Source organism: Crocuta crocuta, unplaced genomic scaffold (assembly GCF_008692635.1).
Source record: "Crocuta crocuta isolate KB4526 unplaced genomic scaffold, BGI_CrCroc_1.0 scaffold457, whole genome shotgun sequence".
Taxonomy (NCBI): Eukaryota; Metazoa; Chordata; class Mammalia; order Carnivora; family Hyaenidae; genus Crocuta; species Crocuta crocuta.
The window spans coordinates 5,422,784-5,435,320 of NW_027531318.1; the positions used below are offsets into that span (position 1 = coordinate 5,422,784).

Here is a 12,537-nt window from a genome sequence, read left to right on the forward strand (position 1 = left end):
TACTCCCGATTATTTCTTTCCTGTGATTTTTGTTCTCATTTAAATGCCCATACGTAGCATACACTCCATCTAGCTTTGGGTTACATCCTTTCTCCTCTTTTCAATGAAACTTAAGGTTCTTTTGTGTCTTCCACTTTTTTTGTCAAGGTTTACAATACAGAATGGTAATGACAACGTATGCACTTAGTAGATACCAATGTGAGAGAAAAAAGCTAGTACATCCCTTGGCAAACCCAAATTCTATATACATGCATCTATTATTCCTGAAAGTTCAAGACTGAAAAAAAATATAATGCTCATAGAAAAGCAAGAGATAGGGCTAAAGAGTATTTCTATTTTATTCCCTGTTTATATTGAACTATAACTGACATGCAGCACAGCATAAGTTTAAGGTATAAGGCATAATGACTTGACTTATATAAGTTGTGATAAGTTAACATCCATCACCTCATAGAGATACAAAAAGAAAAAGAGTACAGAAAGAAGATATGAAAAAAAAGAAAAAAATTACATTTTGCCTAAAACAGAAAAGCCTTCAATGATCCATGACTGAACAATATTTTGAATTCTATATTCGTATTTGGCATGGCAGTCATGGTTTGAATTCACAAGTAAATATCCTTTAAAAATATGTCACTGTTCAGGGTGCCTGGGTGGCTCAGTCAGTTAAGCATTTGACTCTTGATTTGGGCTCAAGTCATGATCTCATGGTTCATGAGTTCAAGCCTTGCAACAGGCTCTGTACTGACAGTGCAGATCCTGCTTGGGATTATTCCTGTCTCTCTCTGTCCTTCCTCTTCTTGTGTTATGTCTCTTAAAACAAATAAATAAAAACTTAGATAAACAACAAATAAAATAAATGCCACTGTTCAACAGCAGGCACTACACTGACCAGCGGTTCTCGAGTACTTTCTTTTTATTGGGTAGCCCTGTGCAAAGTGCTTTCTCAGTGAGGGTGGCATCCATGCACTGTACCTCTTTTGACTGCAGAAGGGAGCACTTTGGAATTTTCCCCCAGTAGTCATCATCGGGAACAAGTTTGTCATCCATCAGACGGTAAATGCAGTTTGTTTCAATTATGGCTGTCTCATAAAGTTCATCTTCTTTTGGGTCTCCGGCGGCTTTGGGATGAGAACAATAAGACAGTCTGACATGTTACACTGAAAAGTGGCTGGTTAGAAGAATAAGGTAGGGGGCATGAAAAGTCTTGTGATTCTCTGAAATACAGTAAACGCTTACACTGGTAACTGGTTTGGCCACCCAGAAGCTTCCAGAAGTCTTTGGCTGCGTGGGTGTGTGTATTAATTCCTTCTTCGATAGTTTGGATATAAGTAGCTCTACAGCCAAGTTCCCTCTTTGTCTGAATTAAACTCGCCAGTTCTGAGGCCTGGAAAAAGGGAGGAACACAGTTTCCTGGGTAGGCAAGCCTGTGGCTAGGTGGAGGGGAGAAATTGTGGGTCTGCGAGGAAAACCAGATGGCCACAGGGGCTGCAGGCAACTGGTTGTTGGGTATTTTCTGCCAGGTGAGAAAATATAGCAGGGATACAATTCTCTAGGGCAACAATTCTTTCTTTTCAAACTTAAGAGATTACTTGTGAAGTTTCTGATAAATGCCCATTCTCTGGGCTTCTCCCCAAGAGATTTTCATTCAGTAAGTCTGAAGCAGCCTTTCATAGGTACCAGGGACAAACAGCTCTGAAGCGATATGCCAGTTCCTTTTTTAAAACACAGGAAAATAGGACTTAAAATCTGGAGAGAAGAGCCATAATCCTTCTAAAACATCCCACTCAAGCACCTCGTGAATGCTTGTTTGAGAGACATTCGGCAAGTACTACCCAACCCTTCTCACTTGATTTTGCATTTGAGAAGCCCTTGTAATGATCTAGCAACTATAGAACATTCTATTGCTGTGCAAAGGAGATGCTTGACGGAACAGTTTTTATTTTTCAGATACCCACCTTTGCCTTCTCTATGACATTTGCAAACTCTCCTACCCACAGGAAGCAGTGATGGGGAGAGAGCAAGAGGAAGCAGTCCCCACTGTTGAGTGACGAAGCCCGCGGTTCAACCAGTCGTGTCTGCACATGTCTCCTTCCTGTGGGGCAGGAGGCAGAGAGTCACCATCTTCCCAGAGAGGAGAACTCTCCAAGCCACAGGAAGGACCAGGAAGCACCTCTGCTCCAGACCCTTGCAATTCCAAAGATTCTTGTCTACCAACACCAGTTCTGAGATGCGGGCCGGTGGGAGGGGGTTTGGCTTTACACGCTACTCTCCCTTGTTAGTATCAGGACATCAATGGTGTCCTTTCACAGCACACGTGTGGAGTAATTAAGGTCCCTCCTCCAGGAAAGTTAGCAAACATGCTCCTTTTCCCTCAGTGACTCCTCCACCAGTCTCTTTCTCTCTGCGTGGCCCACCTCCTACATTTCATACGTGCTGCAGGTGAGGACAGGCCTACACGGTGTCTTCCTCCTGGGGGTTTTCATCTGAACTGAGGGTGGTCTTCGAGGGCATCAGCTAGGAGGGAGACACTGCTTTGTGCTGCTTCCCACACCTTCACCTAAGTGACTGCCGATTTAGACCTTTCCAGTCATATGGATAGTGGTGTCTCTGGGTCATAACTTGGGAATAGAGGGTTACCTGCACTTGTCGCTCATCTTCCGAATGCACTAAAAAGGCCAGTGGTAATGCAGAGACACACAGGACACTGCAGTGAAGGAGATTTCATCCGACCTCCTCCTGGTTACTCTAGCAGCTGTCACTTGTCTCTAGTTTGTGGCTTCTCTGGCGCTCTCCCGTGTGACAGAGAGGATGTTGGAGTGGAACCCAGGTGGCTTTCATCTACCTCTGCTGTCCCTGGATTCCTTCTCCAAGAACTTGCATGTCTCCCTCTGGCCCACGCAGACCTTGGTTTCCTCGGCAAGGAGGAGTGAGTGCAGAGAGCTGCCATGAAGGCTAAGGGGGCATCTGGAGCTGCATGACTGTGTGGTGGCAGGGCTCACGGGGCAAGGGGGGAGGTGGGGAGCAGCAGCAGCTGACCTTCTGGAATAGGAGAGACCTGGTGGCAAATCCAGCCCTGCTACTCGACGGCAGCTTTGACCCCAGTCACATCACTGACCCCTCTAAGCCTCAGTGGGCATAGTATCTCCCAGTTCATGGGATCTTGGGAAGCTCCCAAGGCAGGGGGTAGCATAGCACCTGGCACACGTCAGGTTCTCAAAAAGCATGCGTTCCCTTCTGCTTACGGTCAGGACTCCTGACGTCACCGGACTAAAACCCGGGCCAACATGCCACTCCTCTGCGCGGCCCTTAAATACCTTTAATCTGCAACAGCATCAGCTTCTTGTAGGGCACTGCACTGTTGTTAGAATTCTGTTCGGTCAGGTTGACGCTCCGCAGGCTGACGTTGCTGAAGTTTTCTTTACTGGCTAACCCTGCCAGGGTGACTTCTGAGAAGTTGGAGTTGGAGGACACTAGGAGGGTTGAATAAGGAAACAATGCAGGGGTGTGGGGAGGGAGCAAGATGGGCGGGTGAAATGACAATGTTTACAGAGATTCAGAACCAACTACCTTTTTCTCTGAAAGTTAATCCCGCAGGGGAGAACGTGTCCTGGTTTGGTATACAGTTCAGTGCTGAGTCACCGTACTAAGGGTTTAACCTTGGCACTGGAGGGCTAAGCTGCGTGTTAACACACGTCACACCTCAGCTTGCAGAGAGACAAGAACTGAGGGACAATGTGGACCAGCTGCTGTAGTTTCTCGCAAATCAGGAGCTGGACTCGTGTGTTGCATTTCCACTGAAAGCTGTTACACCTCCTGACAATCTTTAGATGTTAACGCAAATGCGCCCCTAAGGAAGACCAGGAGCTGTCTTCTAGCAAAGTCTTTATTATGTAGGGGTGGTTTAGTCCTAATCTTTTTCCTGGAGGCCAAGTGATCAATTAGCTAATCTCCTGAGGTCTCCTGCTCCCGGGATTAAGACTGTAATAACAAGATGCTGGCCAACAAATGTGTATGTGTCATGTGTCTATCATCACAACACTATCCCCAAGCCCCCAAGAGTGGAGGTGGAGGAAAAGTACCTAAAATTTAGGCCAGTAAGCCTTTATTTCTTTCACCAATTGTTCAAGCGTACGAGCTAGAGAGAAATTCAAAAAATTATTTCGCTGGGATTAGGTTTTTTCTTACACCACTTCACAATTCATATGGCATAGCAGTTTTGACATGTATTTTCTTAGTCAATCAGTTATAATGAAAAGACTCAACCACTTCATGTAAATACTGTGTTTCTCAGAAAAACTTCAGGAAGTAGGTTTAGGAGCGCTAAAGGAAAACACAAATTATAGGGAGACTATTCAAACTAGCAAAACTGTGTATGGTATCAGCCCCACCAAGAATAGCACTGTTTGAGAACTGCAGAAGGCCACGTTACCGGGCTGAGGAAAGCAGAGCGTGGCTCACAGGCGTGGCACCTGGAGTGGATCACAGAGCGAGGAGCGCTCTCCTCGCTCCCATTCAGCGCCTCCAGCCCAAACCCAACCCACATCCTGACTCCAAGGCTCCTGAGGCTCCTGCCAAAAGCAGTTTGGAAAGCATTGTTTTATGCGTTAATTAATGATATGAAAAATCTAGGATTAGGAAAAAGCAGCAGTTTGGGATGTTTTCTCATGACAGATCAAATGATTTGCTCTTGAGCAAGATTAAGTGGGGAATTACTGCACTTGGGCTCTACAGAGCTGAAAACATGTTCAATTACAAAGCCCAGAAACATCCTTCTCTGATCCCTTGAAAGGAAACTCAGCCAAGCAGGATAATTTAAATTAACCAAGTGAACAAATGCTCCACGCTGTAAGAATTTCTGTGAAAAGCCTTCAAATTCCAGGCAGGTGTGTACATGTGTGTGCAAACTTACTCATTTTTATGTGATGAGCGTCTTTTGGGCACGTTATTGGCCTTAGCAAGGCAAAAAAGGAGCATTAAAATCACCTAATCGGCAGTTCCCAAGCAGAGGCAGCATGGTGGCTCCACATACTCACTCTTTTCTACTTTCATCCGCTTCGACTCCATGAAGGCAACGTTTAGTCTCTGCTCCGTGTACTCCTGGAGGAGATCTTCCCTGGCTGCCAGCATTTTCAAGGGATTTTTGGAAGCCTGAACCCGGCGCTTGGGCCTTACCGCGCGCTTGTGCTCGGCCACAGAGGAGGTCAACCTGAGGAGGAGAGTGGGGCTGCGACCTGGGTCTGCGTGTCATCCACGCCTGGTTTATCTGGGGGTCTCTGACCCGAAGCGATGGTCTCTGCAATTTCATTTCCTGATTTTGTTGTAAGTCTTACAACTCCCCCTCCTTCCCGCCACTCCCCGACATGGAGACAGAATCTTGGAGATGGGGAGGTTCAAGTCCATTTCGTCTCAAATCCCAGAGGCTCTCCCCACACCATGCCCTGTGGTCTCTGCCTGGAGGCTTATTTCACTACTGGATGGCTCTGAAAGGTCAGAAGTTCTTCCCCACTTTCATCACACTTACAGACTCTTCCTAATTCTCCTGTTGGAATATTACATACATGTTCTTCTGTCCCTGCCTAGCCCTTCAGGAATTTACAGCTAGCCATTGCTTTTTGACTTAATTCTCTCCTGATACTAAACTTTCTCTTTATAAAACAGTTTTCCAGTTTCCTTATGAACTCCCCCTCAACTAGCCTCCTCTCAGCCCTTTGTTCCTTTCTGAAGAATAACCATGACTCTGAAGAGTGTGTTGAAATAAAATAAGTCCACAAAACCAACTGTAACCAACATACACCCACTCAACTCTCTGAGCAGACACGGGGAGGTAGGCGGTCCAGTCACACGGTTTCCTAACAGATTCCGCTGCTGTTCTCGACTCCCAACTGCACAGTCTCTGTGCTATCATATTATATATAATATTGTCCTCTGTGTGAGTGTGTGTGCATAAACATAGATGTGTATATGTTTATATATAATGATTTAAGTAATGACATTTGGGATGGGAGAAGACGAGAAATACATAAATAACTGTGTATACAAATACACTAAGTATCATTTAAAGGTGGGAAATTCTTCGCTTTTTAAAAAAAGAATTTTTAAGTTTATTTATTTATTTTGAGAGAGGGAGAGAGAGAGAGCACAGATGCATGTGTGAGTGGGGGAGGGACAAGTAGAGAGGGAGAGAAAACCCCAAGCAGGCTCTGAGCTGTCAGTGCAGAGCCCGACATGGGGCTTGAACCCATGAACCGTCAGATCACAACCTGAGCTGAAATTAAGAGTCAGCTCAACCAACTGAACCACCCAGGTGCCCCTGTTCATTTTTTTTAAAAAGACAGAACATTTAGAAAAACTGATAAAATGGAAATATGCAATGAATGCCTAAGAGCAGCTTAAGGAAAAATGTTTGATAACTACACAGACTTCTGAAAGAGACTGTCACTCTGACAAATTTGTGGGGAATAGACAAATGTGATTGGTAGCTGTGGGACTAGTCTGGCCATCATATATGCTCCCCGGCTTCTAGTGAGAGCACCTGGACTCTGGCTCTGGCTCCAAAGGGCATCCAGAGACCAGCTCTGGGCCAGTCGGCATCTTCCATCGCCTTGGCCACAGACACTGCTTTAGGGCTGGGCTTGGACCCTAGAAAATCTGGAACTTGTGCTGGAAGGAACAATTGGGAAGAGAACCGTCTGTGCTAGGGTGGCCACAGAACCAAAAATTTGACAGCCGGGGTGGTCATCTTCCACAATGCGGTTATAGCCCAAAGGAAAATGAAAAGAGAGAGACTTCATTCGGAAGAGCCTCTGGAACCTGAATTCACACTGCACTTTTTAGCGAGTGAACCCGTAAATCCCTCCACACCTTTCTTTTGCCAAAGTCAGTTTGACTTGGGCTTCTTTCTCGCACCTTCAGTGAAGGAATCCTAACACCATAATTGCTTTCCTGAGGCGGGTTAGCCATGATCCTGTGTGAAAAGAGACCTTGGACTGTCAGATCTATTAATTTCATAAATTATTGTAAGTTAAATAACATGCTCTCCTGATTTTCTAGTTAGCTGTATGAATTTGAGCCCATGTGATCCAAAAGTTTTTCAAAGCTAGGAGTAAGGGTTCGACCTGTCAGGTGAAAGGTATAGAGATCTTTGCTAAATTTATGGGGTGGGGACAGAATCTAAAAATCTGCAAAACGATAATCAATTACGTAACAAATTCAGTGACATTATTTTTAACAGGCCAGAGCACACATCTGTGGCACACGCTGTGTATGGCAGACCTTCTGCCGGGGCACACATCTGCTCTGGAGTGCACGGGTTTTCCCTACCCTACGGTGCTACGTGGCTGGCTCTGGAGAGTAACAACTTGGCTGTAATGAGGTTCTGGTCGCAGAAGGAGATACAGTGAGAGAAGACCCTCGTGGAAGTGCTGTGTGGAGGCTGATGTAGGAATCTGTTCTCCGTGGGTGAAAGACGGAAACTCAAATAACTCACTTAGGGGCATAAGGGTCGAAAATGACATCGAAGTCGTCGTCCAGCTCCACGGGGCTCCTCGGTACGGTGTAGTCCATGCTGCGGTAAAATCTGGCAAAGGTTTCGTCATCGTCCAACTTCATCACCTCTTTAACAGATTTACCGGTGACCGTGAGTATGGTTTCCTGCATCCCACCAACTGAGAACAAACGAAGCAAATAAATGATGTCAGATTCGTGTAAAAACACTACTCTGACTAAGCCCTCCAATAGCTTAAAAATGAGTCCCCCTATGTTCCAGGAGTGGAGAAACATGGTAGTGATGCCCGGGGCTCCGTGGATGATTCCTGGGCCTTATCTGACTTGTCAAGAGAGGACTTCTTATCTGAAAACAGCTTGCTGCATGCAAGTGGTAGGAGACGGGGAGGTAATGCAAGCCCACTGAGCGTGTCTGCACTTGTTCCTTTTGCTACTGGAGGCAGAGCCAGCCTCAGTCTAATTCTAGATCAGGGATCAGTAAAAACCTTTTCTGTAAAAGGCCGCATAGTAAATATTTTTGGCTCTGCATAGGAGGCTACATGATGTGTTGCACGCATCAACTCTGCTGTGCAAAAGTGACTACTGACAATACATGAGCAAGTGAGCATGTCTTCGTTCCAATAAAACTTCAGGAACAAAAGCAGATGGAGAGCTGGATTCGTTTACTGGCCCCTGGGCTAGATCACAGCTACAGATACGTAGTAAGCTTTGAATTGTTTGAATTTCTTGTCTTGCCAGGTTAGTTCCTACATTACACTTTTATGTTTCTCGTATAAAGTGCTTTTCTGTATTATTTCCAACCTACTAGGGGGTCACTGTCAATGGTAGTGACTCCTAGTGCTTACTATTCGATCAGTTTCAAGTACTGGACATTTTTATTAAGAGATGAGGCTATTTCTGCATATTATTCTTTTACTTTGTATACTTCATAAACTTTTGTATTGAAATATTTAGTTCAGCATTTATGTGGATGTCATCTGCAATAAGATGTGTCAACTGCTCCCTTATTAGAAACTGACCTGTACCATTCACATTTCATCAGGCCCAAGATCATGTTGATTTTATGTAATACCCGCTTTCAAGTATAAAAGCCACATTACCAAGTTCACAGTCCTGATTGGATGACATCCCAAGGATTGAGACTCAGGAGCCAATCTTACTGGAGGTCCCCAATTTAGTACATTTAGAAGTAAATCAGACCTTGGTAACCCAATCATTCTTCCTTTTCAAATAAAAAAGATCATACTTTTACTATGAATTGATGAAGTCAGGTAGAAAGAAGAGAATGTAACTGAGGAGAAGAAGCAATCAGAATTGTGATTTGGAGATTCTGAGAGAGGAGCAGCGTTTTTTACAGGTTTCCTTAGCTGCTCATTGAAATACCAATTATAGTGAGCTCTAAGCACGAAAACCAATGCTTCCCTCTGGTTTCTGGAAGGTACCTTTGTTATTCAGCCTTCTTAGAAAGGTTTCCAGCCTGTCCAACTTCAGGTCCGATTCCAACTGCATGTCTGGTCTGGCTTCGATATCTAGGCAAGCAGAAACCATCCATGAGAGGTGCTGCCAGCAAGCACTCTTCCAGTCTAAGACCCAGCGGGACACTGATGCCTCGGTGACTTACCTTCCAAGGGCTTAGAAACTGGCGTGGTTCCCCTTGTTTTACTGCAGATAGGAGACGCCACTGGAGTTATGGCGGCGGGGGATGCCAAGCCTGCAGAACATCACAGGAGCGATTTAGTATCTCCGGATCATTCCTGGAGATTCCCAGGACCCTAATGAAACTCTATGAATCCCACTGTAGGTTTTACAACTTCTAGAATTTGCACACATGCATGCATGTGCACACACATGTGCATTTGGCAGGTGCCGGGACTGTGTAGGACCACTGCAAATGTGCATACAATTTTTGAGTTTCTAAGGGCTGTAATAGGTGAGAAGCTACTACAATGAAGACATGAGAGAAAACATGCTCATAACATGTAAATGGAGTAAGAGTGTACATGAGGCATCAGAATATACTTGAACAAATGGAGTTGTGAGTTCTGAAGTCCCTCTGAGGTGGCAGAGGTGGTTCAAGAGAAAGTATATCTGCACCATGTCCCATAGAAGAAGTGGAGAATGGACTATGTCACAGTAACTGGCAAGTGGCCCCCGATATTGGAGTTTTCCTGCAGGTGGGGATGAGGTGGGGGCAGTCTGGCCTTTGGGGGCATCCTTCAGAGTGTGATTTTATTCAGTAATAACCCAAGGAGCGCTAACCTTTTCAAAGAAAGACACAGAAGAGGATACACTTAGATCGATTTATGATTGTTGAGGGGTCACATCCATCTCAGGTGTGGCTGGGAACTAGTGATGTGCTTTCACGTTTATTTACCAAGAAGCAGACCGGGGAATCTTTTAAAAGTGTAAAGGTGGGGCACCTGGGTGGCTCAGCCAGTTAAGGATCCAACTTTGGCTCAGGTGATGATCTTGGTTTGTGAGTTCAAGCCCCACATCGGGCTCTGCACTGGCAGTATGGAGTCTGCTTGGGATTCTCTCTCAGCCCCTCTCCTACTCCCACTTTAGCTCAAAATAAATAAAATAAAAAAATATGTATTTATTAAAAGTGTAAAGGTTTGGGACATATGAAAGAAAGGGATTCCAGCACAGGGAAGGTATCTGGTTGGGACAAGAAATCTTAATAAAGGCAAGGATGAGCACTTTGTTCCTCACCTAAATAGAAGGGATTGGAAAGGAAAGGAACCAGTGCCTTTATAAAAAACAGAATGAAATGTTAATGTTCTCAGTATTCACTTGTAATAAATATGAAATCATCAGATGAAAATGCACTTTCAGCATCCCTCAAAGAAGTGCATATGGAGAATACGTAATTAGGCACCTATGACTTACAAGGAAAAAAGAATGAACGAATTGCTCTGCTCCTTCCTACTGTCAGCTGGAGAGGGATGTATAACAGCATAAAACTTTTAACGAAAAATACTGAAATGTAGCTTAAAATTTCAGTCTTAGGTGATATCCTAAAAGTATTTCTCAGTAGGTACCTATATTTGCTTGATGATGTCAATAAAAATTTAAACATTTATTTCAATAACCAGACCTGCAGAAGGTTTATATCAGTGAGGAAGCAAATGTCTTGAAAGATAATAAAGTAAGAGTTGGCATCACAGGCAGTACAAGTGCAGCTCGTCATCACCTACTAACAAGATGCACAGAAAAGGGACGCGCGTTCCTTAGCACAGAGATCATGAACTCTAAAGGGAGCAGAAGGGCCCAACTCTTGGATACCTGGCCCTGTGCACCGTCAGGGCACTCCCTGCAGCCCGTTCAGGCAGCCACATGGGCAAGAGCTTCCAGAGGTGGGACATCTCTATCCCAACTAGGCAAGGGTTTTCCCTAACAGGAGAGGGCATGTAAATTTAAATCACACCAATAAGTCAGTCAGAGAAAGACAGATACCGTATGTTTTCACTCATATGTGGAATTTGAAAAACGTAACAGAAGACCATGGGGGAAAGCCAAGGGGAAGAAAGAGTTTAAAGCAGAGAGGGAGGCAAACCATAAGAGACTCTTAAATACAGAGAACAAACTGAGGGTTGATGGGGGGGCACTAAAGGGGGGAAATGGGTGATGGGCATTGAGGAGGGTACTTGTTGGGATGAGCACTGGGTGCTGTACGTAAGCAATGAATCATGGGACTCTACTCCCAAAACCAAGAGAACACTGTATACACTGTATGTTAGCCAACTTGACAACAAATTATATTAAAATAAATACATATTCTGAAATAAAAAGTTCATTATAAAAACAATAAACCACACAACAGTGTTAAACAAAGCACTCCCCATTCCTCTTTTCAGTGAATTCTACACGCAATAACCAGTCACCTACTCTCTTCACAGCTCCCTTATTCAAAGGCATACTTTGAGGAGAATCGTAGAATACCCGGAAACCTTGTGGATTACTAACTGTTAAGCAGAATCTAGGAATATCACCAAGTGTTAATGAAGCTAGGGGAGAAAAGAGTTTTCTAAAAATCAGGGTCCAGCACACCTTTTGGCAACTTGCTGATATGTGGTGACCTGAGGAGGGGAGAAGTCTCTGCGGCTGTAGTGAGGGGGCTACTTTATTCTACAGTGAGTGTAGCACGCTGGATGCTACTGCCCCAAGTCAGCAAGTGCCCAGGACACAAATGAAACATATAACTCAGCAGGTGGTAAAAACTATTAGACAAACAGGATACGGGTTTTTTTCTTCATTACATTAAAAGTACAGGAAAATTATTTCCTGAGCAAGCCAGATAGCACCTGTTAATAAAGATCTTGGATTTATTCAAGAAATGTGAAAGCAAACTCCTGCACAAAAGGAGAAGAATTTCTCTAGCCTTATTCTCCAAACTTGCATAAGAGCAAACCCGATTCCTCTGATGTCATTGTGGACAAGGGCAGTGTCTTTGGTAGGAAGGGCCTGCTTATGAAGTAGTGATAATTTTTAAGACGGAAGAGGGAAAAAGAAGCCAAAGTAAAAAGTCATCGGGCAAAAGGTCCAGGCTACACATTGAAAGGCATGTTGAGTTCCTAAGCAATGTGGGCTTCAGGGTCTGCTTTTGTAACATAGGGATGGGTCTCAGGACCAAGGAGTTTCACATGATTATACAGGTCTCTGATCTGATGAAGAAAATACGCAAATACTAGCTCACTCTGTAGGAGTTAATTATTTTCTGTCAAGATTTGAGTTAATCACAACTTGGGGGTCTCCCCTCCCTTCCTTCTGCCAATATTTATTATGAGCCTACAACAAGTTATGCACTGTTTATAAGTGAGGATCCTGAGAGGTTTCCAGAAAAGAGAAACATGAAGTGAGAACGCTGATGACCACGTAAGTGAACTCTAAATGCGTGTGGGCACTTTTATCACTAAGTCCAGAACTTTGCTTTTAAACACCACCTTAGGAAATGAAGCTCTATGCATACAGGTGACAAAGGGACCCCAGATTTTCATCATTTCCCACTGGGTATGGACCTTTAGAGCTTTA

The 12,537-nt window shown here is 44.4% G+C and overlaps 1 protein-coding gene across 3 annotated transcripts in view; it reads right to left on the reverse strand.

Annotated features, from left to right (window-relative positions):
- SVIL (supervillin) overlaps positions 1–12,537 on the reverse strand; it is a 122,619-nt gene that overhangs the window by 22,525 nt on the left and 87,557 nt on the right. For all 3 annotated transcript variants that reach the window (XM_077771714.1, XM_077771713.1, XM_077771715.1), the window contains 8 exons: positions 9,128–9,217; positions 8,949–9,035; positions 7,490–7,667; positions 5,037–5,209; positions 3,318–3,473; positions 1,959–2,095; positions 1,240–1,387; positions 976–1,121 (listed from right to left, as the gene is read on the reverse strand). In XM_077771714.1, coding sequence (XP_077627840.1) covers positions 976–1,121; positions 1,240–1,387; positions 1,959–2,095; positions 3,318–3,473; positions 5,037–5,209; positions 7,490–7,667; positions 8,949–9,035; positions 9,128–9,217 — 1,115 coding nt within the window. The remainder of the gene's footprint in view (positions 1–975; positions 1,122–1,239; positions 1,388–1,958; positions 2,096–3,317; positions 3,474–5,036; positions 5,210–7,489; positions 7,668–8,948; positions 9,036–9,127; positions 9,218–12,537) is intronic.